A 27,095-nucleotide genomic window follows, 5' to 3' on the forward strand; every position below is an offset into this window, starting at 1 on the left:
ATTATATTCTGCATTAAGTCTGAGGGTATTTCGCCTGTCTCATACATCTTGCTTACCAGATGGAAGAGTTTCGTAATGGCTGGCTCTCCAAAGGCTATAAGTATTTTTAACATAATGTTGTCTACTCCTGGGGTCTTATTTCAACTTAAGTCTTTCTGTGCTCTGTTAAATTCTTCATGCAGTATCATATCTCCCATCTCATCTTCATCTGTGACTTCTTCCTGTTCCACAATGTTGCCCTCAAGTACATTTCTTCTGTATAAACACTCTATATACTCCTTTCGACCTTTTGCTTTCCCTTCTTTGCTTAGGATTGGTTTTCCAACTGAGATCTCGATATTTATACAAGTGGTTCTCTTTTCTCTGAGGGTCTCTTTAATTTTTCTGTAGGCTGCATCTATCTTACCTCTAGTGATATATGCTTCCACATCCTTACATTTGCCCTCTAGCCATTCCTTCTTAGCCCTTTTGCCCTTCCTGTCGATCTCCTTTTTTAGACGGTTGTATTCCCTTTCACCTGCTTCATTTATTGCACTTTTATATTTTCTCCTTTCATCAATTAAATTCAATATCTATTCTGTTATCCTTGTCTTTTTACCTACTTGATCCTCCGCTGCCTTCACTATTCCATCTCTCAAAGCTACGCATTCTTCTTCTACTCTATTCCTTTCCCCTGTTCTTGTCAATTGTTCACTAATGCTCCCTCTGAAACTAATGATGCACACGATATCACAATCATCTGAGACTGAAGTTAAAGTGGTATGAACCACTTCTTCAGCTATGCTGCAACATGCACATACCAACATAAATTGGCAAGACGTGTATTCCTGTCCCATTTCGGTCATGTCAGACTTGCACCATTCTGGTCTAATCATCCACTAACATAGTTCTTGCATGTAGAGTGCATCTTCCAACAAAAACAAAGCACACACCAACAATGATAACTACATAATCGTTGTTGCATAGTCAGGAGCAGTGACAGAGGTAATAGAGAAGACATTCTACTGTGACATAGAGATTTGCTGTTTCAGGCATTGGCAGAGAATAATTATGCTGAAGTCAGTGTGATGTGTAATGGCCCCCTGAACATTACCAAAGGAGGGGCACGGTTCTTAATAGGGCGTATGACCACCATGGACAGCAGCACGTGCCCTGCAATGTGCTTCCATGCTGGCAGCAAGGCTGCTAAGGAGTTCTTTGGGTAGAACATTCCATCCCCCCATCAGCACAGTTAACAACTGGTGGATGGCCATTAATGCATGTGGACATGCTGCACCACATGTCACCAATGCATCCCACATGTTTTCAGTGGGATTTCAGTGAGGGCAGCAGGCAGGTCAGTCCATTCCAGAATATCCCCTCATTCCAAGAGCTCCTAAAACTATGCTTTTCCTTGTGGTCACACAATGTCATCCATAAAAATGAAGTCAGGGCCAAATGCATATCAGAAAAAATGCACTTGGGAAGGTGTACACATGTGTGTTATGTTGACTGGTGAGTGTACAATGTTTATATATTTGTAAACATCCGTGCAACATTATGCAACCTCACTCTATAACACCTGGGCCACATAAAGGATCACGTTTGACAGTGATCCTGTGTGCTTTATGCGTTACCACCTCTCGCTGTATGAGGGGATCTCCAGAATCACTATTTAGGCTGACCAGAATCACTATTTAGGCTGAATCTGCTCCCATCTGAGAAGAGCACACAACCCGACTTCTCACTGGTCGTGCTCCTATGCCCTTGGCACTGTCACAAACTGTGCTACTGATCTTCTGCTGTCAATGAAACCCGGCATACGAGTCTTCAGGCAGAGAGACCACCCCCGTGCAGTTACAGTGTCACTGCGGAGCACGAGATTGCACGCCTTGTGGTTCTGTTAAATGTTCTCGCAATTTTGCTCGTCAACTAACTTTGCTCGTCAACTAACGTGGGCCCCTTCTGTCTGTTGCAATGTGTAGCAGTCATCTGCCGATGTAGTTGACTGTGGTAGACTATTCCCTCTCCTTCAGGCAGCAGTGCTTGTGGTTCAGAATGCTCTGTGAAACAATGCTGTGAGCAACATCAAACTGCTGGACCGTCCTGATCACACTTCATCCTCCTTCCAGTTTCCCATGTGAAAATGTTTCCAGGTCATGCTACAATGAGGAGCACCACCACAGTGCACTGTAACTGCTCGCTGATTAACAGACACTGTCTTTTCTGATTCCTTTAAACTGCCTCGTGATGCAGGGCCAACAATATTTGACACTATAGTCGTGCTGACATAGTGTTGTGTGACGTCTGGGTTTCTATGCACAACTGGAACACCTCTGCTCCACACTTTTATTCGTTTCTACTTAATATTTAATAAACCTTTCTTGGTCTATCTTGTCCTTAAGTTTTGCAGAGCAGTATAGATGCATGTATTGCAGGAATGACAGGCTGATAAAGTGTGAGACTATTAAATTTTAGATAAAGACAGAAAAATTAAAAATACCTCTACACAACACAACAGGCAGTGAAGTAAATTTATTTAACTGAAAGCTGTGTAATTAGAAAGTGGCAAAATAAGTGGTACTAAGTTACTGGAGGGAAGTTTGAATGTGCACGGGGATTCCCAAAGTTTGCCAAGGAGTTCTACACAGTTTGTTAATCATTTCAATTAGAAAATTACACTAACATGTTATTTTGGTAAAGTATACATTTTTCAAACCTTAAAAATCAGGTCTTGTAAACTGTAACACTAGATTTTGAGAGAAACTACAGTTTAAGATTAGAACATTCCAAAACATGAAAGTCTTGAATACAAAACAGCTTTTCAAATAATAAGTTTTCAGACAATGTAAAATTATTCAAGCATAGAGGGGAATGAGGACTCTGAAATAAGTATGTCTGTCTTACTACAAACTTTTATTATCAGTGCTGAATTTCGAGGTGCCCTGTTTGCAGGTATTCTAAATTATGAACATATCTTTAAATAAAGAGCTTCCACATGAACCATTTATACTTTTGTCATCAGCAGACTCTGAATTATACTGCGAATAATAAAATATAGTGAATTACTGCACGACTAAAAACTTGGCAATTTTATGTAGCCAACACATGGTATATGCATTATAAATGAGTAGAATGGAAAAGAAAATATATTTAAGCAGTACAATTGGAGCAAGTAGCACTACCCTATGGTATGAGACTAGATTCATGATTCACTGTCACAGTTTGTGATAGCTGACAGGAAGTTATTTAATGAAACTGAAGTTACATCAGGAGTTTCACAGCAAAATGTTACAGGATCTTCTGGATCTAAAAACAGTCGGAGAAGCTCTCTTAGATTGTTTGCAGATGATGCTGTCATTTGGCACCTTTGTCTTCGAGAAATGAAAATCAGCTACAAAATGATTTTGATAAGGTATCTGCATGGTACAAAATGTGGCAATTGTCTTTGGACAATAAAACTGCAAGATCCCCAACATGAGTACTAAAATATTCCTTTAAGTTTTACTTGCACGATATACCATAATTACAAACAAGTTAATTGGATACTGTCACAGAAAATATTGGGGGAAGGTAAACCAAAGGCTGCATTTCATTTGTAGATCTACTAAAGACTACACTTGTCTGTCTTCTTCTAGGGCACAGCTGCATTGTATGGGATCCATACCAGATAGGACTGATGGAGGACATCAAAAAAGTTGAAAGGAGGACAGCTCATTTACTTTCCAAAAGAGTGTCAATAATTTGATGAATGGGGCGGCAATGATTTTAAAAAAGGCATATTACATTGTGGCAAGATTTTTCGAAATTACAATCACCAAGCTTTTGTTTTAGTGTGGCAGAAAATGTTAACAAACTGTTTCTGTAATTGAGACTGTGTCTTGTTAAGGAAGAGACAGCTTTGTTACACATCTGGATTTGCAACACACTTTGAAGAAAATATCATCTGTCTGGACAACTCAAAACAAAACTAAAACAATATAAATAAATATTTCATTTTGAATTTGTGCATGCTTTTACTGTAGCTCCCACTTTGTCAAAATATCGTGTAATATGCAAAGAATGCCAGTACATGTAAGATGGTCCCGTGCCCCCACCCTCCCACTTTACCTCAGATCTGAGTTGCCTTCCTCACCTTTGTGTCCTTCCCTAACTTCTCCATCTCTGATACCTGAGGAAGAAACTATTAGTTTCAAAAACTAGGAAATGAATCACTTTTACTTTTACATATGTGTCTATTGACAGTACCACAGTGTTCACCTCAAAGGTAAATATTGGCCAGCTATTCAGTCTCTCAGTTTATCAATTTTCTTGACTGAATTTTCTTCTGATAATATGGTATGTTGAGCCAAATTAAATTTGCTCAATACAGTGGTCGAGAGGAGGGAAGTTACAAAGCCTGTTTTAAAGTTGTCTGCTCCTATCGGATATCTATATTTTCATGGAAAGTAGAAGAAGACAAAATCAACTTGTTTAACTAATACATTAAAATTACCAGAGGATGCTATAGTGTCCAATCTGGAATTAGTTTCTGACACATTAACAAGACATTTCAAAAGTTAGATGCACACAGATTTTTATAATTTTCATTTTAGTAACCAATACATTGCTTTTTGCATAAATCACTACTGCTTGTCTGTCCTATGAATATTTTCCCAGACATCCCACTGTATGGGGCTGTTGTTCAATACAAGTATTTTTAAGTGTGTGCAATTCCTTTCACTCCTTAATTATTTAGTTTTCTTTTAATGGCAGAGCTTGAAAACAAAATTCTACCCTGTGTTTTGAGGCTGGTATATTTCATGTGGACGTTGTTGGAAGAACAACAATACTGCCACTGATAGAGCAAAGGCTTTATTTGGTTTTGCAGTGCAAGGGGTTTCCCTCCACTAATCAGCTGATGCATCGGCTGCAGGTGCAGCCCCAGCAACCCTAATAACGGGCTCCCCGTCCAGCTTCTTAAGATTAGGTAATCTTCGTGTTGCCTCAGCTCTCCACTGAGCCTCTTCTAATGCATCGTACAGTGGATTCCCTGAAGAAGAAAAGTTCAATATGCACATACAAAAGTTACTGACAAAGATAAGGTGATGAAAACCATATTCAACTAAAAAAAAGCCAAGTCTGTTACCTCTGTAAGTTATAAATACAAATACTTTATGTATCTTCATGTACAATTAAAATCACCAAAAGAAAAAAAATGTAAAAAAGTATAAAGATAAATGCACTACACTTAGGCAAATGACATAGGCAATTAATAAACAGGTAAATGACAATAAGTACAAGACAGTAATAACATAGCTACACGATGTGACATATATGGTTGTAAAATAAAGTCTGTTGTTTATTTATTGTTCACTCTCATAAGAAATGTCTGTCATTTGCCACAGACTTGAGGAACTCTTGAAAAGGGCAACTCCTTTATTTTTCATCCATTTTACAATACTAGTTTTAAATTTATTTACCTGTGTTTTATAGGCATTTTCAGCTAATTTGTTGAAGTAGATAAGACCAAGATATTTTTAGCTGCTATGGATCTATGCCAGCCTAGCATATGACACATTAATTGCATGTCCACTTCTTGTGCCATGGTCATAAACTGCCCTACTTGCATCAAACTTACGTAGGTTTTTTTAAACAAATAAAAAGCAGTTGTAAATGCACAAGCTATGTACTATCATTATGCCCAGTTGTTTGAAATAATCTCTTCATGATTCTTAGAGATGGACTCTAAGCATACAGAGTTATCCCACTGGAGTATTCCAAAACTCAGCTGGGAGTGGAAGAAAGCAAAATATGCACATAATACAAGTTCATTACTGCCAATGCTCCTAAGCTTGCACAACAGTTAGATGACTCATTTTAGTGACCCACACATTTTCGCTGTTTTTATATCACAGCTGACTTTTTAGTCTCTGTGAAATCCTAATACTTTGACTGCTTTATTATCATGACTTGGAGCATTCAGACTGAATAAAACATCTTCAGCTGCTTTTCTGTCATTTCTCTACAGTACATTTGTCTCAAATACATTTTTCCATCACTACCACCATGTTGCATTGCACATTGGAAGGTTGATGCCTCACATGATGAGTGTTGTCATCTTGTAATGATTCACGTTGAATGTTCTTAAGTTTCATTTTGTTAATTAGAGGCATTGATTTTTCATGCTAACATCTCTGCAGTCTCTAGTTATTTATTTCTAAGAACTTATTACTTCAATTTCTTGATTAGTTACTTTGAGGGAGAAGTTCAGCGCCACATAGCCCCCCACCCCCTCCCCCACAGTACGGAGAACTCTTGAGAGGCCGGTGAGGGGGGAGGGGGGGGGTGACTATGGTGTCGGCAGGAGTGGGCCACGGCAGCCGGACCACGGTCAGCTTGACAGTGTTGCGTCGGGGAGCTGTGTGGGCAGATGTCGTGAAGGAAGGTTCAGCCACCGAACCTGAAAGTCACTGAAACGAGCCGGGCGTCATGCTGGTCGTGCGGCGACAGGTAGGCTGGTGGTTTGCTGGTGGAACGGAGCGACGGCTCCAATGTCTCCGGTGGGCATGGCGAATACACGAAGCATGTCCAGGTCGACGTCAGGTGGGAGGGAAACACATTTCACCAAGTGGCAGGGAATGGCGGAGGTTGTGTCATGAGCACTGGATGAAGAGAAACACATGAGGAACAGTGTATAATCGCGCAGTATTATTGAGATGTCATGGATGATGTCTGGGGGCACAGACACAAACACCTCGAGCAAGGGCACGTTCAAGATGTGGGGGCATGAGAAACCTCGCCAGAGCGAGGCAGGCGAAAGTGGAGAGGTCGAAGGAACCAGCGAAGGGCCCGGCAGTGAGGGCGTGATAATAGGTAAGCTCGACATGGGGAGCATGTGGTCACTCGATGGAGTGTGTGAGACCGGAGTAGAGAGCGAGGTTGGAGGAGAGCTCGAAGACTGGAGCTGGAAGTCACTCGACCGAGTGTGTAAGTCCGATGTGGAGGGAGTGGTCGGAGTGTCGTGAGCCACAACAGTGAGTGGCGTGGTCGTGACCTTAAGGGGGGTAGCAGAAGGCTCGACATGAGCAGGCATAAGTCTGTTGAGAGAGACTGTAACAGCTGAATCTTTCATCTGGATGTCATAGGTGTTGGCTGATCGCCAGAGAACTCGGTACGGGCCGGTATATGGAGGTTGGAGGGGAGCACAAACAGTGTCATCTCAGAGCACGACGTACTCGCAATTGTCCAGAGGTTTCGGGACGTGCACCTTAGGGCGGGAGTGGCTGGCGGGCGGAGGGATATGGAGGTTGATGAAGTGGCGTCTGACGCGGTCCACGAAGGAAGGTAAGTCAGACTGAGGGAGAGAAGGAGAAGGGCTCAAAAGGTCAGCAGGGAGAACAATGTTCTGGCCATATACGAACTCGGCTATTGTGCCTTTGAGGTCTTCCTTATAGATCGCACAAATGCCAAGTAGCATAAGGGGGAGGGCCTCCATCCATAGAGAATCGTGGAATCTAAGAGCTGACTTGAAAGTGCAGTGCCAGCGCTCGACTAGCCCGTTACTTTGCAGGTGATATGCTGTGGTATGGATGCGCCATATGCCGCAAATGTTACAAATGTGGTTGAACAGGGCCGACTCAAATTGTCTGCCCTGGTCAGTCATGATGATAGCTGGACTTTGGAAACATGATACCCATGACTTGACGAAAGCTTGAGCAACAGTTTCTGCCATAATATTGCAGAGGGCGACAGCCTCGACCCAGCGAGTTGTTTGGTCAATAGACGAGAGAACATACCGAAAGCCATTAGGGGGGGGGGGAGAGGGCCAACAATGTCAATATGAATATGCTGGAAGCGCTCAGGAGCGATTGAAAAGGCGCTGGGTGGGGGGGGGGGGGGGGGTGAAGTGTGCTTGTGTACTTTGCAGCATTGGCATGCGCCGCAGGAGCATGCCCATTGCTGGCAGTCCTTGTTGACATTTCTCCACACAAAATGCTCTGCTATGAGGCGGGTGGACACACAAACACCAAGGTGGGCTAAATTATGCAATGCGTTGAAGACAGCTCGACGGAGCATGGTTGGGATGAGGGGGCATAACGTGCCCGTACTGTCGTGTCACACCAGATCTCACCAGAAATGCCAGGGAAGGTGGTGTGGACGAAGTGTAGTGAAGAGGTAGAGTCTGAAATCAGGTTTTGTGTTTCCTCGTCGGCGGGTTGGAGGTTAAGCAGTGCAGAGAGGTCTAACAGCGAATAGATGGCAGTTGACTCATGAAAGGAAATGAGCAACTGTATTGTCAGCATCCTTTATGTGTCCGACATCGGTGGTGAGATATGAAGTCCATGTATCTGAATCGGCGAGGAGGCGGGTCAGCTGGCGGGTTTGTAATAGCTGCAGCCAGGGGTTTGTGGTCTGTTAAAACATAGAAAGGGCATCCCTCAACATCAGTCTTAAAATGCTTGATTGCTCCGTAGACCGCAAGCAACTCCCTGTCAAATGGGGAATATTTCCGTTATGCATTGGTGAGCTTGTGCGAGAAGAATTGCAGAGGCGAAGTGTGGCCGTCAATTGTCTGCCTAAGGACAGCGCCGATGGCAGTATCGCTCGCATCTGTGGTGATGAAAAGCTGCGCATTGGGATGAGGATGCACGATGGTGCAGTCCTCGGCAAGAAGGTTTTTGAGGGCAGTGAAAGAGTCAGTCATAGCAGCGGTCCATGGAACGGGCCAAGATCCAGAAGTGTTGGTGCCTGCTAAGGCATCCGTCAGTGGAGCCTGAATCTCTGCAGCCCAAGGTAGATGTTGGCGATAATAATTAACCGACCCGAGAAAGTGCCAGAGCTCTTTGAATGATGAAGGTCTGGATAGATTTAGTATTGTTTGTACTTTCTCAGGGGGTGGTGAAATGCCGTCGGCAGAGACCTGAAAACCAAGAAAAGTGACAGTGGGTTGATGTAGCTGTAATTTGTCCTGGTTGTCTCGATGCCTGCTGCCACATGAGTATTCAAAACAGTTTGCACATGTCGAATGTTGTCCTCGACGGAGGAGCTGAACACAAGGATATCATCAAGATATGCCAAGCAGAATTTTAGATCGAATAGCACTTCGTTGATGAAGTGTTCCCAGGTCTGGGTTGCGTTTTTCAGACCGGAGGGCATGAATCAAAACTGAAATAACCCGATTAGGGTGGTGATTGCCGTCTTCTCGATGTCTTCAGGTGCCATGGGGATCTGGTGGTAGGCCCGTTTGCAATCAATGACAGAGAACGTGGTCACACCTGCGAGGGAACTGGTAAAGTCAGCAATGTTGGGTATGGGGTAGGTGTCCATAATTGTTCGTGCATTTAGTTGACGGTAGTCTTCGCACTTGCAGCAGGACCCGTCTTTCTTGGGTGTCATATTTATGGGCGTAGACCAGCTACTGGCAGAGTGTTCAATGGCTCCGGAGCTTAGTAGTTCAGAAATCTGATTTTTAAGGTCGGAGAGGTGCTCGGGACAAAGTCGACTTGGTTTACTGGAGATCGGGGGCCCTGGCATGAGGCGGAGCTTGTGACGTGCCGTTGGTGATGACGGAAATGTTGCCGGCGGTGCAGGAGGCAGTTTGTTTACAATGTGTTGCGGGCGGGGCAGGCGAGGCATGGTCGTGGTGTTCGGAGCCACTTGTCTGATCCGACGGGAGCTGAGGCAGCAGTGTGTCCCAGGAGTCAACGCGACAAGATGGCCGCTGGCCCGAAGCAGTGGGGTGAGCTCAGTAGAGCTCGTGAGCCATTAGTGAGTCCATTGTCCAAGGGCACAGCCTGTGGCAGCGCGGTCGCAGGTGAAACGCTTGGCGCGAGTGCACTGTTTGTGTTGTCAGTGGCAGTCACACAGCGGTGCACAGGAGCCGAAGTTGCACAGTTTGAGGTGCTGTCTGCGAGGGGCAGGGTATGAGCCACCAGTTCGGGAACACATGACGTTCATCGCGCATGCGCACTTGTTTCCGGCCGAGTGTCAAACGATGCCGTGTTCGGAGGGTGAGGCCCTGCGGAGCTGTCTGTACATGTTATGGCAGTCTTGATAACACAGTTGCGAGGGGTAGCGGGAGGTAAACATACGGAGGCTCGATTGCTGGGACTGCAAGCACATTCGGCACAATTACTGACCTTGTTTTGTCCTTGCTGTAGTGCTGTAATTCCTTTGCTGCATCGGAGAGCTGGGGCTGAGTTTCGTGGAACCGGAGGGAGAGCTCAAAGTTTTCCTTGCAGTGAAGTATGATGAGGGCAGATGTTCGATGACGCTAAGACATAGGCATAAGCAAAACATCGGCACCTTTGTCCAGTAGGAAAAGGTACCCCAACGAAATGTCTTTAATGTAAAGTCGTCCGCATTTATCCGGTTGTTCCCGGACAGAATGGAGCACTGCGGGGTGCCTGTCATGTTGTGCACAGGAGGCAGCACCCGGACCTACCTGTGATTGGCATTTGGGAAGTAGCAGGGTGGCCTGCAGTTCCATGCCGCCTCACCAAACCGTGTGTGGAAGTAACAGTACAGGTAGTGCGGTTGCAATTTCCTGTGGAACGTTCATTGCCAGAGACAGTGGCCGAGGTTTGGTGCCCACAGCAGGCCCGGTTGCAGGAGGGGCGTGACCGAGGGCAGAGCCAGTGATGTCCCAGTAGCTTGTTTACTGCTTCCCGGAGAGAGCGGAACAGTTGGGACAGTGCGGCCCCGGCCACAAGACGATGAGCCTGAACCTGAGACATGTCAGGTAGGCAGTGGCTGGCGAAATAGAGCAGTGATGCATCATGTATCTTGTCAGGTACAAGAGACCTCTGTGCCAGGGCAAAGGGGATGTGAGGAGATAGTTTATCTGACCAGATGGCGAGGAGAGCTGCGTCAGAGAGTAGATCAGCGCTGACCAGGGCACATAGCCGTCTCCAGAGCTGGGAAGGTTTGTCGTTGCCTAGTTGCATGACATGGAGCACTTGCCGTATTACTGCCTCAGTTGAGCGCGCAAGGTGTCGTAGAACTGTCTTTTTGGCTAGAGTGTACCGGGTAGATGAGTCCAGGGCATCGACCAGGTCAGCAATCAAGTCCTCCTGGTCGTGCAGGTGGGTGATGATGCACAGAAATCTGGTTGACTCATTGAGTTTGTAATGGTCGAACACTTCGTCCGCAATTTTGAGCCAGATTGTAGCTCTGTCAGGATTAAACGCCAGCAGCATTGGTAAGCATTGTAGAATGTTCGGAAGAACAGGTTGAGTTGAGTTCGTCGGGGCACTGCCTGAAACGAGCTATTGTTGCTGTAGTATTCCAGGAGAGTGCGCCTCCAGCAGGATGTGGCAATGATGGCTGTTCGGGTGGCAGCGTGAAGGTGACACGCTATGGTTGAGTGTGATCCATCGTGACGCGGAAGGCCGATGCAAATGAGACACCATAATGTGTCGATTGCGGTTGCAGAAGCTCAACACGTTGTGGGTGTGTTCTGATTGACATATTGCAGAAGACCGACACGGATGAGACACCTAGATGTGCCGAGAATGGTAGTGGAAGCTCGACTGGAGCCGGCGCGGGGGCACTAGGTGAGAAAAAGTTCAAAGTTTGAGAATGCGTGTTAGTCTGCGGAAAGCTCGATGTATTATCAGAGCCAGGGCCACCTGTGTTGCAGGGAGGCTGCGGAGGGGCGGGCTGTCCAGAAGCACAGTGTGGGAAATGATGTCAAACGTGGGACGGAATGTGTCAATGTTAACTGTTCAGAGTCACTCCACTCAAAACAGTGTGCGGATAAGGTAAATGTCGTGGCACAAAATGCTGAGGCATAGCAGTGGGTTGGAGGTGGAGGTCAGGCACAGACAACAAGTTATTGTTCCTGTTGCAGGCCGAGGTATCGAAATAGGAAGGCATGTGATGATGCTGAACCGAGGCAGACGCGGGCATGGTCGGATGCTGAGGAGGTTGACCTGTGAACGAAGCAGTTCCGGCCACGTGGCAAGTATCCGCATGGTACTGCAGTGATTGCGACATGGCAAATCATTGTCCTGGTGGTGGTAGGTTGTCAAACGAAGCATTTGCAGAAATTGACATTAGTCCCGCACTGCACGGAGATGCGTAAGAGGTAACTGCACTGTCGATGAGAGAGGACACATGTGGTGGGAACAAAGACGTCATGCACACTCCTAAACCTCACTAATTGTAGCAGGCTTGAAAACGTCCAGCAAAACCGGTGTAATCGTCGAGGGAGAGGCATCGCGTTGCAGTCCTGGCGGGTGTACATCGCCCGCAACACGATGCATGTCGAACACAAGATCCGGCGTTAGGCGCTGGGCTGAAGTCATTTTTCGAATTCTGTGTTGATGTAGTACACGCGAAAATAACCAACACGGAGGTCACGGACACAGTAAAACAACGAAAGCAGAAGACGTTACAACTTGAGGTCACCAGTGAGGGAGAAGTTCGGGTTGGTTACACCAAACAACCCCCATTTAGCAGTAGTTCATTTAAAACTTCCTGGCAGATTAAAACTGTGTGCCGGACCGAGACTCAAGCTCGGGACCTTTGCCTTTTGCGGGCAAGTGCTCTACCATCTGAGCTACCCAAGCACGACTCTCACCCTGTCGTCACAGCTTTACGTCTGCTAGTATCTCGCCTCCTACCTTCCAAACTTTACAGAAGCTCTCCTGCAAACCTTGCAGAACTAGCACTCCTGAAAGAAAGGATACTGCGGAGACATGGCTTAGCCACAGCCTGGGGGATGTTTCCAGAATGAGATTTTCACTCTGCAGCGGAGTGTGCGCTGATATGAAACTTCCTGGCAGATTAAAACTGTGTGCCGTACTGAGACTCGAACTCAAGACCTTTGCCTTTCGTGGGCAAGTGCTCTACCATCTGAGCTACCCAAGCACGACTCATGCCCCGTCCTCTTCTGCCAGTAGTTCATTTATTCACCACTCTACACAAGCAAGGCTCACAAAGAACTGAACATGGTGGAAGAGACCGAAGATAATCTTAGCTTAATTCGAAGATGGATGCATCGATGTTGGTGTCGATTTCATGAGCGCCACAACTTAATTTAGTATATGTACATAATTTTATAAATGACAACAATCCACTGATAATTACAACAAAGCACGTCCTTCCAGAACATTCTACATGCCTTCACAATGAATATCAAGTTTTTTATTAAATAGGACAGAATAATATATGTATAGACACACATACAAGGCCTTAGGAAGCACTGAATTGTCTGATAACTATCTGAATATATATAAAAAAACCTGGTATCAAACATTTCATATGAGTCCTTGGGGAGGCTGTACCGTTATAATCTCTATATAGCATTGCATCATGTCACACAACCTTGTGTAAATTGTGTATATAAATAATGAAAAGGAAGGGTGCAGGAACAGATCACAGAGTTATAATCTTTACATCTGGAAGAAAGTCTAACTTTTGATTATTTATTGTAACTGTGTTTTACTGTCCAAGTAAGACTGATGTAGGAAGATGTCTGTCAGTTTACTGTTATTTCTAGCACTAGTGTCTCTGTCTTACTAACATCCTTCACAATATAGTCATCTGAGTGAGGTTACACAAAATTTGCATATAGAGTGTTAGTTGGAATTGGTGTCTGGTGCACATCACTATCTATTCCTGTTTTAATGACTTCCCATGCAACTTTGTATTTACCCTCTGAGCTGGGAATACATGGATCATTTCCTTTGCACTTTACCGCCTTGATTCCAGACCTGTAAACCTTTTTCACTTTCACATGCGTTTTTTTGTCCACATTAGTATGCTTTGCCCTAGCATAAGAACTACATGCTTCAAAATTTTCATTTAACAGGTCTAATAATTTATTGGTCAATTCATTAGCATCTGCACTATCTATTATTTTATTTCATTTTATTGAATTCAGTTTACTTGTCAAAGGTTTAGCTTTGAATTATTAATTAGTATTATAATTCTTCTATGTTCAGTACTGTTATGAGTGCATCTCAGCCACTGTCCCACATGATCATAAATACATACATAGTCTAACCATGTCAAATTCTGTTTTATTTAGATGGATATTACATATTATATCATCTGGGCATATTGCCTGCCTTTTGAATTTATCTATTTACACAACAGAAGTTAAGAGATTGTTGATATAATGAAATATTAAGATTTTTTAATGTTTTTGCTTGAGTAGCAAGAGAATCAGTTTATCCAGTCATCTCCATGATTCAGGGGGATACTGATGCAACTATAATTTCATGTTTTGGCAATATTATGACTTTTTCAAGGGCCCTATGTGTGTGTGTTACGAACTTGTGAAGGTGTGCATGTTTTGTTTCACCTACATGTCACGAAGAACCTAGTCTGATAGACAATAATACCTGGCAGCATTTTTTCAGTGTGCCTGTCAGCCATTCAGTGCCTCCTCTGTGTGATGCGTAGCAATCTGCCCTACCAAATTTTTGTTGTTACATCCCAGATTTTCTATTGTTTAATTGAAAAATAATATATATTTGATTCTTTAAGTGTTGTGTGAGAAAACACGCACAAGAATATAGCTGTGAATGTACAGGGTGAAGTACACTTACCACAAAGTAAGTGTACTTCACCCTGTACATTCAAATATCTTCAAATACCATTTAAATATGAAAGTTTCATATCAGCGCACACTCCACTGCAGAGTGAAAATCTCATTCTGGAAACCACCCCCATGCTGTGGCTAAGCCATGTCTCCACAGTATCCTTTCTTTCAGGAGTGCTAGTTCTGCAAGGTTCGCAGGAGAGCTTCTGTAAAGTTTGGAAGGTAGGAGACGAGATACTGGCAGAAGTAAAGCTGTGAGGACGGGGTGTGAGTCATGCTTGGGTAGCTCAGTCGGTAGAGCACTTGCCCGCGAAAGGCAAAGGTCCTGAGTTTGAGTCTCGGTCGGGCACACAGTTTTAATCTGCCAGGAAGTTTCATATCAGCGCACAGTCCGCTGCAAAGTGAAAATCTCATTCTGGAAACCATTTAAATATTTTTGAAAAGTAGTAATTTAAGAATATATTTGGAATAGGCACAGAAATGGACAAAATTCAATGTAGGAGTCACCGTGAGTGCAAGTAGCACCTCAATATGAATTCACAAGACTTCAAAACACATTGTGCACTATCAAAGAAAGAAACTAAATTAATCCTGCCACTCCTCTCCCAGCTATCACTCTTTCTCGTTTGTACTTTTATGTTTGTCTGTTGACAGTTTTTAACATTTTGTCTCCTTAAGGAAAGTACAATCCACATGTTCTGTTTCCTTGTAATCTCCACATATACACACTTGCACGCTAAATCATCCACATGTAAAAAGACTCAAAAATGCTGTCTGCATTCTGATAGTACTTTACCAACAAATAGTAGATCCTCCAAATGTGGAATCTCCTGTAGTCTGTTAAATTCACTCCAGTCTTTAACGACATTATTTGACATATACAGCACTCGCAGCTTCTTGAAAAAGGAAACACTTTTAATCTTTTCTATGAAGTTGTATGATATCCATAGCTCTTCTAATGTGTCACCAATACCTTCCTGTAAAAGATATTCATAAGTCACCCAAATATTGATGAGAATTTTATTAGCAACTGAGTGGCATCTACTTACCAGCTATCAAAAACTAAACAGCTATAATATGAATAATAAAACAACAAATTTAATAATACAGTTGAACCTTAAACTTCAGAAAATTTCTAACATTCTTGTATTACAATGGAAATGCACGAAAAGGATAGGGTATTGCAAGCATGCTAGCAAGTTAGGAGAGCCAATCTAAATTTAGATTTATTACCACATTCGGGCACAGGGAACAGCCAGGAATAATATACCATATTTAACTTCTACAGTGTTAACAATATGTTGCAGGTGTGCAGTGAGCCGCAAATAATAGCTTAATTGAAAGGAAATAAATAAGAAAAAAGTACACTTGGAAGTCAGCACGTGCACTGTTAATGGTTTGGCAGCATATGAGCAAATATAATGGGTTTGACCCAAGGAGAAATACAATGCTTAAAAATAATAAAAAGTATTCCTCTAATTATGCGATATCATACTGTACTGGGAAGTGATGATTAGCTTCTACTTTAAAAATATGACACTTGCCTTAAAATAAGATCAGAATTACCTAAAAACCTTTCCACATGGCTTAGATCAAACATTTGTAATATACTTCTTGTATGCTCATTCTTATTGAGGTCTGTTCAGAAAATTCCGAAACTTTGTTCACAAAATTTTTCTACACTTACCTATTACCTATTGTACATAGTCTCCTCTGAAATACCCTCCTCCACAATTGATGCACCTCTCTTAACACCGTTTCCACTTCTGAAAGCAGTCTTGGTACACTTCTGCCTGAATTGCGTGAAGTGCTGTCTACGAATTTTCTTTTGTCTCCTTTAGCATTGCAAAACTTCATCCTTTCAGTGGGGTTTTCAACTTTGGAAATAAAAAAGGCCTGCACAGACCAGCTTTGTAGAGTATGGAGGATGAGGCAGCAGAGTGGATTCAGTTTCTGTGCAACAGTGATGCACCAAGAGAGATGAATGTGTGGGTGCATTTTGTGATGCAAGAGCCATAAATTGTCTAACGTCAGGCCGTTTCCTTCTCACATTTTCTTGAATGCATTGCAACACATCCCAATAGACCATATATTAACAGTTTGTTCCTATGGCATGAATTCATGATGAACTAATCCTTCAAAGTCAAAGAAAACCATTAGTATGGCTTTGACATTTTATGCAACCTGACTAGCTTTTTTTTTGTCTCGGAGAATCTTTCCTCTCCCATTGTCATGATGGAACCTTTGTCTCAATTTTATAACTGTAGACCCATGTCTTGTCCTTTCATTCCAAGAAGCTGTGTCAGGATTTCATGACATGATCCAACTGAAATTTTACATTCTTCTGCAGTCTCTCAGACAGTCAGGCTTCGATTGGCATGCACAATTTTATTGACATTTTTGCCGCGAGCCTCATCAGTAGTTGTCGAATTGTGTCCTGAACAAAGGACAACTTTAACTTCCCTTCGGCCATTTTTAAACCGTGTGAACTATTTGTAACACTGAGTACAGCCAAAGCACTCATCACCGTAGGCTTCCTGCATCATTTGGTGTGTGTCTGTACAAGTTTTCTTGAGTTTCACATAAAACACACCACTGGCGCAAAATTATGGGTGTCCCAGAATTTTTTGAACAGATCCCTTATATAGAGTTTCACCATTCAGAAGCCTGCCTGAGTGATTCTGTGAGTACCACATCTATCAGCCCCACTAGCAACATACGAGGGGCATTTGAAAAGTCCATGCAAAAATAAAAACTACTTACGTGTTTGGGGTAAACCTTTTTTATTTTTCAACATAGTCTCCTTTTAGACTTATACACTTCGTCCAACACCGTTCTAACTAGTTGATCTCTTCCGAATAATAGGAATTGTCCAAGTCTGCAAAATAGCTATTAGTTGCTGCAATCACCTCCTTGTTTGAATAAAATCTTCATCCCGCCAGCCATTTCTTCAAATTGGGGAACAAATAGTAGTCCGAGGGAGCCAAGTCTGGAGAATAGGGGGGAGGTGAAATGAGTTGGAATCCTGTTTCCATTAATTTTGCGACCACAATGCGGAGGTGTGCACTGCTGCATCGTTGTGATGGAAAAGGACTTTTTTGCGGTCCAATTGCTGGCGTTTTTCTTGCAGCTTGGTTTTCAAACAGTCCAATAATGATGAATAATATGCACCTGTAATAGTTTCACGCTTTTCTAGATAGTCGATTAGGATTATCCCTTGTGAATCCCAAAAGTCAGTCACCATAACCTTTCCAGCCTTTTTTGGTGCAGATTCTCCCTTGGTAAACCATTGGTTAGATTGTTCTTTGGTCTCAGGAGTATAGTAATGTATCCATGCTTCATCCACAGTGACGAAACAATGCCTCAAGTCCTGTGGATTCTTCCTGAACAGCTGCAAACCATCCTTGCAACACTCCACACAATTCCGTTTTTGGTCAAGCCTGAGCAATCATGGAACCCATCTTGCAGATAGCTTTCTCATGTCCAAATGTTAATGCAAAATATTATGTACCCATTCATTCAAGATGCCCACAGCACTAGCATTCTGATGCACCTTAACTCTTCTGTTATCCATCGCCATACCATGGATTTTATCAATGATTTCTGGAGTTACAACCCCCACAGGGCATCCAGAAAGTTCATCATCATTTGTGCCCATATGGCCACTCCGAAAATTTTGAAACCATTTACAAACTGTTCTGATCGAAGGTGCAGAGTCACTGTAATGTTTATCAAGCTTTTCTTTAGTCTCCTGAGGCGTTTTGCCTTTCATAAAGTACTGTTTAATCACTTATCATCTCCCTGTGTCATCATTTATGCTAATCCGTTTTTTGATGAGTTCTCTTAAACAGGCTTTTTCATTCCCATTTCCTAATTACATTCTGCATTTATATTTATGTTTGTCACATTATATCATTTATTTATCACGCTCTGTTCATTCTCCTTATCTCTCTTACCTTTTTAGTACTTCCTTATTTCTTTACATTTGTATGTGACTTCTTCCACTTATTTTGGAACTACATTCTTCTAGTCTTCATTTTTATGTCTTTTCTGTTTACCATGTATTTATTTCCTGAGTAAAACTCTGATCATTCATATAGCACCCATCTGCAGCAAATAATCAGTACTTCATCATTTTAATCTATTATTTCATAGTTATTTTGTATTATATTTCTGTAGTATGTATCATCGTAGGCTTTGTTGCAGTTTTCCTGTATTTTGGCTCTGGTGTATATTCACTTTTATCACTATGAAGTTTTAAAAATAGGAATAAACTGTAATCTTAAATTTGTTTCTCTTCTACTCTGCTTAGTAGATTTCAGAGTCTTTTTGCACTCAGTAAGGACCCAGAAGTTCCCTCCAGACCTTGGAGGGTATAAAAGCTTATCAGAGGTTTCCTGTCCTCTCTTGATTACTATGAAGTTATTATGGTCAACTAGTATCCTCTTATCTTTTTGATACTGTTTGTTGGTCATGTGCAAGTACTGGCTGATGGTACACTCTTCCAGTTAGAAGTAGTTCTGTTAGATTTAGCTCCATAGCAACCCCATTAACATCTACAGAAATAAATATTAACTCAGGCACAGACCCTCTTACCAGAGCAGTCCTCATACAAATGAAGTGTGGCAGGTATCCCAGACAGTGTCTGCTAGTGTCCATTTTCTCCCACAGCAATTCACCATACCAGTATGTAGTACACCTTGAGGTTTAAGGTTAAAACAAATAGAAACAAATAGATATTGGTAACTTCATTGTGACCTAGGCAGATAAGCTGAGATCTCCAGCCTCCAAAACACACAACATTCCATTGTCAAGCATAACTGTAGTCAGTGTATTGTGCTCAGAGCTTAAAATAGAACAACACCGGTGGTGTCAACTGGCCCCAGCTTGTGGACGATGAGTTCGCCATGCTTGTACCCGACTGTCAGAGGCTGAATTCCCTAGGCAGCTCAGTCCCACCTTCTGTATGGCGTGGGATGTTCTGAATCAGGTCTCTCTGCCAAGGCTGGTCCAGCTCAAGTGGCAGTACCGGTAGCTACACTACTGCCCACACAACCCTGAGCTTCACTGAGGAATGAAAGACTTACAGCGAGCACTATAAGAGTACATGATGAGTACTGGTTGTATTGGAAATAAGCACTGTTGTTAGCACTATAAGTAGTAATTTCCTTTCAAAAATATCAAAGTAATCAAGTAAATATTACGCTGGAAACAGAAGATCAGTGACAGCTATATAATAAAACTGACAGGCAGCAAGTTAGGTTTTTTCTTTTTTTCTATTTCTCACAAAATTTACTAGATTAAATTTAGATAGGATAAGTGTGCACAGCATTAAGTAGTATAGTGATAGGTAAATGTTATTTATAGTACAGAATCTGCTGCCAAGCTGGGGTAAATCACTATAGCCAGTTTTATTAGGAAAGTACATCACGTCAGGCAACATGGATGTCAATTTACAGAGGGGAACTTTTTAAAAGTCTCACTTTTCATATTCAATAGCATTTAGAAGGGATTGGATGAACGTTAAAATTTGTTAAGTGGTTGAGCAATGGGACACTGTTGGCTGAAACCTCAAGTTCCCAGCAAGCAATGAACCTCCAGAAAGCCAAAAGCCTTGGGGAATACATCATTCAAAAATGAGTGCCACAGCATGTTGAACTACAGCAAAGGTGATATGCTGGATATCACAAAGAACCTGAAAGTTGAGTAGGCCCAAGAAGGTAGTGTAGACGTGTAGAATACCTTGAAAAGGGTGGAAGGCCATCTGACTCATTCTTCCTCATTTTTAATAGTAGAAAACTCCCAGAGCAGGTCATGGTAGGTTTCTTTTGCTTAAACATGCAGCCCTATGTCCCCCAGCCCAATGCGCTGTTTTAAATGCTAGAGCTTTGAGTACATCACTCTTAGATGTAAATGTAGGAAGGCTACCCATAAAGGATTCAAATGTTCATCTCCTCTGAATGTGTCAATTGTTGTGGGAATCACCCTATATGGAGTATGGCGTGCAATGTCTTCCTTGGAAAAAGGAATATCTAGGCGATCAAAACAACGTAACAAATCCTGTATGGTGAAGCCAAAAAATCTTTAAGGCCATGCAATCCCCCACATTCACTAGCTCCTTTGCTCCAGTTCAGAACACTGATGTTGCTACACAGAAGGAGACTGCAAGTATCATCACTAATGCCTGCAATGGTCAATGCACTTGCGCCACTGAATTTGCTTTGAAGCCCAACATCAGATGAGGCTGTGGTAACTGACATTCCAAAGGTTTAGCCAGTGGCTGTAGCTCCAAAGCCTCCCCAGCCAAGAAAATTAAAATCAAAGGCAAAGAATCAGCTGCCGACAGGGTCAGGAAGTAAGCAGTCTAAATGTTGGCAGTGCTCGCTCTGACACCTCTCAAGATTCGTCTTCAGCACCGACGGACCTCGGTGTCGGTGTTGGACACTCATCTGCCCCAAAACTGAGCCTCCGTCCACTACAGGTTCCACTCCCCGCAGAAAGACAGGGTGAAAGTGCAACCCCCTTGATAAGTGGCTCCCATACTACAGTGGAACATTAATGGGTTCATGATACATGAGGAGGAATTGCAACTCCAACACAGAAATTCTCCATGTGGTTGTGTTTGTAGGAAATGCATTTTAAATCATCTGATGCCCCTGTACTATGGGGCTATCCATTCATTGCAAGGACAACATGATTGGGGGAAGAGCCAAGGGAGGGGTTGCTGTGTTTGTCAATAACACACACCATTCATCTGCTCTCTCCTTCGTTACTGACCTACAACCAATTACAACAGAAGTTTGTATGGGTCAGAGGATCACAGTTTGCTAACTATATCTACCTCCACAAGATGCAACTGACTCTGAGGTTCTTAACATATCTTATAATACAACACTCTGACCATTTCTGCTACTGGAGGACTTCAATGCCTTACATGTACTGTGGAGCTCAACCTCTACTTGCCCTCAGGGTCACGGTTTGGAGAGCCTCGTGATGTCTCGTTAGCTGTGCACCTTCAATACAGGCATTCCCACTCATTTCTATGCTGCTACTGGCTCATTCTTTGCCATCAACCTCTCTTTTTGCTCTCCATCCCTCGTGGACTCTGCTCGGTAGGAAGTCATTGCCAACTTTCATCCCACTGACCACTTCCCACTCCTTATTCACCTGCTGGATGGAGCTCTCCCTGGAAGAATGCAGCTATAATGGATTATCAGTGCAGAGTTGACTGGATGCTGTTCAGCAAGCTGACTGTGTTTGAATGCCAAGACAGTGTGCGGTAGTGTAGGTGCACCGCATCACACGAGTGATCCACCGTGAGCTGACTTCTCCATCCCGAAGGCCTCAGGTCATCTTAGGAAGCAAGCACAAAAGGGTAGGGATCTATTAATTGTCAGCAGTCCAAACATATGGCAAATGATGGTACCCCTTAGGGAAATGGCAGCAAGAGACAGGAAAGGACACCGAGTGCACTCAGTATGTCTGTGGGGACGCTCATTCGACATGTTGGAGAGGCTATTCTGGCAGCCACTGAGGGAAGAAGGTGCAAACAACTGCTGATTGTGGCACACATTGGAACAAATCATGCCTGTCATCTGGACCCAAAGGTCATTCCAGCAACTGGTAGAGAAGGTTGAGAAGACCAGCCTTGCACATGGAGTTTTAACAAAGCTCATCATCATTGCCCCACAGCTGACCAGGGCACTTTGATTCAGAGTTGAGTGGAAGGACTGAACCAGAGACCTCAAAGTTTCTCTGACAACTAGACTGTGACTTCCTGGACTTGTGTCATAAGGTCAAGAACTCTGTGATCCACCTAAATGGGTCACATGTGCACTACAAATCAGAGGCTGCTACTCAGGTAGCTTACTGTGTGTGGGCTACACACAAGGTTTTTTTTAGATTAGGCTGTAGGAAACCCAGAAGTATCAGTGTAAGATTGAAAGAAATGCCACCCGAAGGTGAGAGTATTCGAGTCCTAATGCTAAAATGCCGAAGCATTTGCAACAAAGTGCCAGAGTCTGAAGTGCTCACAAAAAGCACAGAAGGTGCAGAAAGCTGGTTGAAACCCAAAGTTGATAACAGTGTGATTTTTGGGGAAAATTTAAGTATATATCAAAACAAAAGTATGATGGATATCAAAATGATGGACATGGAGGTAGTGTATTTGTGCAGTAGACTATAAACTGAAATTCACTGAGACAGAAACTGAAGGTGCATGTGAGATTGACTCGGCAAGACCTAGTATCAAGGGTGGGCACAAAATAATTGGATCCTTTTGTCGCCCACAAGTTTCATCTCCTGATGTAACCAAAAACTTTAGAGAAAACTTCAAAGATAACCTCCGTTCACTTGTGCATCAGTTCCTCAATCATACTGTAATCACTGGTGGAGACTTTAATCATCCAACTGTCAACTGGGAAAATTATAGTTTTGTTACTAGTAGACATGATAAGACATCCTGTGAAATATTACTAAATGCCTTCTCTGAAAACTAGAACAGTTGGTTAGGAACCCCACTCATGGCGGAAATATACTAGATCTAATGGCAAGAAATGCATTTGACCTCTTTGAGGCTGTCCACATTGACCGTAATGAGGTTGTGGCAACAATGATAACCAAAGTATAAATGACAACTAAAACAAGCAAAAAGATAGAATTATATGTTCAGCAAACTACATAGAGAATCAGCAGTGTAATACTTCAATGAGGAAGCTGAAACTTTCAGCAAAGGGCAGGAGCATGTGAAAGAACTCTGGTTTAATTTTAAAAGAATAGTAATCATGCACTGGACAGATATGTACCCAGCAGAACAGTTCATAGAGTACAGTCAGAAATTTCTAAAGAAACAGAGGTTACTGCATAACACATGTAAAACAAAGTGTGGGGCTACAGATAGAGATATGCTAATGACATGCATTTGGCTGTCAATAGATCACTGCATGATGCCTTCAATGACTAGCATAACAGAATATTGTCAGATGTTATTTCACAAAACCCAAAGAAATTCTGGTCATATGTAATGACTGTCAGTCATGCCAAAGTTAATGTCTAGAATGATACAGGAACTGAAATGGAGGGTAGCCAAGCAAAAGCTGAAATGCTTAATTCCACTTTCAAATGTTCCTTTAAAAGGTAAAGCAATGGGAATTGCCCCGATTTAGTCCTTGTAACACTGAAAATATGAGTGAATAAGTATTCATGTTGGTGGTGTTGAGAAACTGCTGAAATCGTTAAAACTGAACAAACCTCCAGGGCCCAATGGAATCCCTGTGATTCTATATTGACTTTGTGGCTGAGTTAGCCCCTGTTCTAAATATAATCTCTCATGGATTGAGTGAACAAAAATTCATGCCCAGTTCTTGTAAAAAAGCACAGGTAGCAAGGTAGTAGAAGTAATCCACAAAACTACTATCCAATGTCTTGTTGTAGAGTCTTAGAACACATTCTGATCTTAAACATAATGAGAGATATTGAACAGAGCGACCTCCTCAATGCCAATGGGCATGGATTCCAAACACATAAATCATGTGAAGCCCAACTCTCACTTTTCTTGTATGACATACCAAAAGCTTCAGATCAAGGCAGTCAGGTAGATGCAATATTTCTTAATTTCCAAAAAGGATTTGACTTGGCACCACACCTACACTTATTGTCAAAAGTACAATTGTGTGGTATCAAGGGGAACTTGTAACTTGATGGAGGACTTTTTGGTAGAGAGGATGCAGCATGTTATTTTGGATGGAGAGTCATTATTGGGTGTAGAAGTAACTTCAGGTGTGCCCTAGGGAAGTGTGTTGGGACCCTTGCCATTCATGTTGTATATAAATGAACTTGTGGAAAATATTATGGTAACCTCAGACTTTTTGCAGATGTTGCAGCTATCTATAATGAAGTAATCTATGAAAGAAGCTGCATAAATGTTTAGTCAGATCTTGATAAAATTTCAAAGTCATGCAAAGGTTGGCAACATACTTTAAATGTTCAGAAATGCAAAATTGGCTTTTCACAAAACTAAAGAATGTAGGATTCTATGAGTATAATATCAGTGAGTCACTTTTTGAATTGGCCAACTCATAAAATTACCTGTGGTATCACTAGTAGTAAAATGAAATGGAATAATCACATAGCTGATTCTGGGTAAAACTGGTGCTAGGCTTCAGTTTATTGCTGGAATTCTGGGAAAGTGACATCAGTCTACAAAGAAGATTGCCCTTGTGTCAGACATGTTTCAAGTAGTAGCATTGTGTCGAGCGTGTATTGTGGTGGAAGTAGAAAGTTTGATTATCGAGCATACTGATTCGTGTCTATCAGATATACTGTAAATTGAAATGTATAGAATGTGATTGTAAAATGTGGAAAGGTTAAGTTACATACTGGAGCATTTCATTTAGCCCTTTTCAATCCAACAGCAAGTGGTACTCAACACTGCAAATTTTTAATTTTTGAGAACATGTCTCCTGGAGTACAGTGGTACATGTGTTATTTAAAACTGAATATAAACTGTCACAACCCCAATAAATTTTTTTATATATATAAGGTTACTGGTTTCAGTCTGTTTAAGACCCACACCATGATGGCAGATGGTGCTTCATCTCCACGAATGCTAACTGCTTGAAGAGGATTGCCTGCTCTGTTCACAGCCACCATATACCATCATAGTATGGGTCTGAAAATGGCCTCAAACATACCAAAACCAGTAATCTTATATAAAAAAAAAAAGTTTATTGCAGTTGTGACTCTTTATATTCAATTTTAAATTGCAGATTTTGTTTTCCAGTCTGATGTCAAGCACATTCGAAATGATTTTTGCAGCTCTCACATGCTCCATTCTTAAATCTAACACTACTAGGTATCAATGCTGCATACTATTGCCATCTAGGGAAACCTGAGTTAGAGTCTGTGCAGGATACGGTAGTCAAAGCGCAGTGACCAGTTTTTGTATGAAGCACTTGGGGAATTCATTCATTTGTACGGAAGGTGAGGCTGATGTTTGCCTGTGCAGCACACTGCTACAACAGAATCGAGTTGCATACACTGTGCAATCTTCCTCAAACAATTTTGCAGAAAATAATTGGTAACAAACTTTTATTTTTGCATTAGTTATAGCTTTATATACCAGCTTCACAATGACGTGCCAATCATTTTATTGATAATCATAGTTACTGTGATATTTGCAATTAAGACATAGCACAGAACTTTTAAAAAATTTCAGTGAAAAATAAGGGTTGCTATGATTTTGCATTTGGTGCATATTACATATTACGCTGCTACATATGGAATTTAGCTAGCACATTGAATTTTTCTGTATACTTGAATGGAGGTCTCTGTCTGTCACCAGTTAAGAAAATCAAGAAAATCCAACTTATGTACCACGCTCATTTGAGGTCACTAACGCCACCAATAAAACCAAAATGAAATATCCACAACATTCCTTATATTTCATGAATGGTATGAGGTATTGAAATGAGACTTTGGTAAATGATAGCACACAAAGAGGAGAGTATTTTAACATATATTTTTATGTGAAACTTCATTAGATCAAACAATGGAAAATCCATGATGGAATGTAACAGTATTATGAGAAGGAAAGTTGTTACCATATAGCAGAGATGCTGAGTCACAGATAGGCACAACAAAAATATTTTCACTCTTAAAGCTTTCAGCCAATGGCATTTGTCAACAATAGACTCACATATGCAGCTCACACACATGACTGCAGTCTCAGGCAACTGAAACCACACTGCGAGCACCAGCACCGGTCCATGGTGGGAGTGTTGACTGGATGGGGGAATCTCTGCTATATGGCGAGTAACAACTTTCCTTCTCATAATAAACTTCATTATATATTGTGCTATTAAACTAAGTACAGATTTTTTTAATGAAAGAATGTAATTTTTAAGGGCCATCATTGGTGAAAGAAGAAATGCTGTAGGTTTTGGAACAACATGAGTAAAGACATTACACTTTTATTTTTGTACCTAGAAGGTGCTTTTTCATAACCTATTGAGATTCTTTGTTCTGTTCTTCACTTAATAAACTTGATAAACCACTGTTTCAGAATTCTTTCACAGCTGCCTCTGCACAACATGTTAGTGAGGTGACATTGTGTAAACTCCACTGTGTTTTGGCAAAAACAAGCAAATTTTAAATTCCAGAAAATGAAATGTAGGTTTTAATCAAAATTCACAACCCATGACACTTCTCTGAAAGTTACAAATGCCGCTGTTTTTGGATCGTCACCAGCATAGGGGTGTGTGCGCGTGTGCGCGTGTGTGCGCGTGTGCGCGTGTGTGCGCGCGTGCGCGTGTGTGTGCGCGTGCGCGTGTGTGTGCGCGTGCGCGCGTGTGCGCGTGTGCGCGTGCGCGCGTGTGCGCGTGCGCGCGTGTGCGCGTGCGCGCGTGTGCGCGTGCGCGTGCGCGCGTGCGCGTGCGCGCGTGCGCGTGCGCGTGCGCGTGCGCGTGCGAGAGAGAGAGAGAGAGAGAGAGAGAGAGAGAGAGTGAGTTTAGAAAGGCATTTCCACTACAGAGTGTTGACTGCCTGCTGACAACCCCCAACACTAACGTTCTCTCCATGCTTGCCC

The 27,095-nt window shown here is 42.5% G+C and overlaps 1 protein-coding gene across 1 annotated transcript in view; it reads right to left on the minus strand.

Annotated features, from left to right (window-relative positions):
* Positions 1–2,990: 2,990 nt before the first annotated feature.
* LOC124621739 (dynein axonemal light chain 1-like) overlaps positions 2,991–27,095 on the minus strand; it is a 162,304-nt gene continuing 138,199 nt past the window's right edge. Inside the window, exons 4-5 of the mRNA XM_047147164.1 lie at positions 15,309–15,489; positions 2,991–5,011 (exon numbers count right to left, since the gene is read on the minus strand). Coding sequence (XP_047003120.1) covers positions 4,869–5,011; positions 15,309–15,489 — 324 coding nt within the window. The 3' untranslated portion in view covers positions 2,991–4,868. The remainder of the gene's footprint in view (positions 5,012–15,308; positions 15,490–27,095) is intronic.

This window comes from Schistocerca americana, chromosome 1 (genome assembly GCF_021461395.2).
Source record: "Schistocerca americana isolate TAMUIC-IGC-003095 chromosome 1, iqSchAmer2.1, whole genome shotgun sequence".
In the NCBI taxonomy this organism is placed as follows: Eukaryota; Metazoa; Arthropoda; class Insecta; order Orthoptera; family Acrididae; genus Schistocerca; species Schistocerca americana.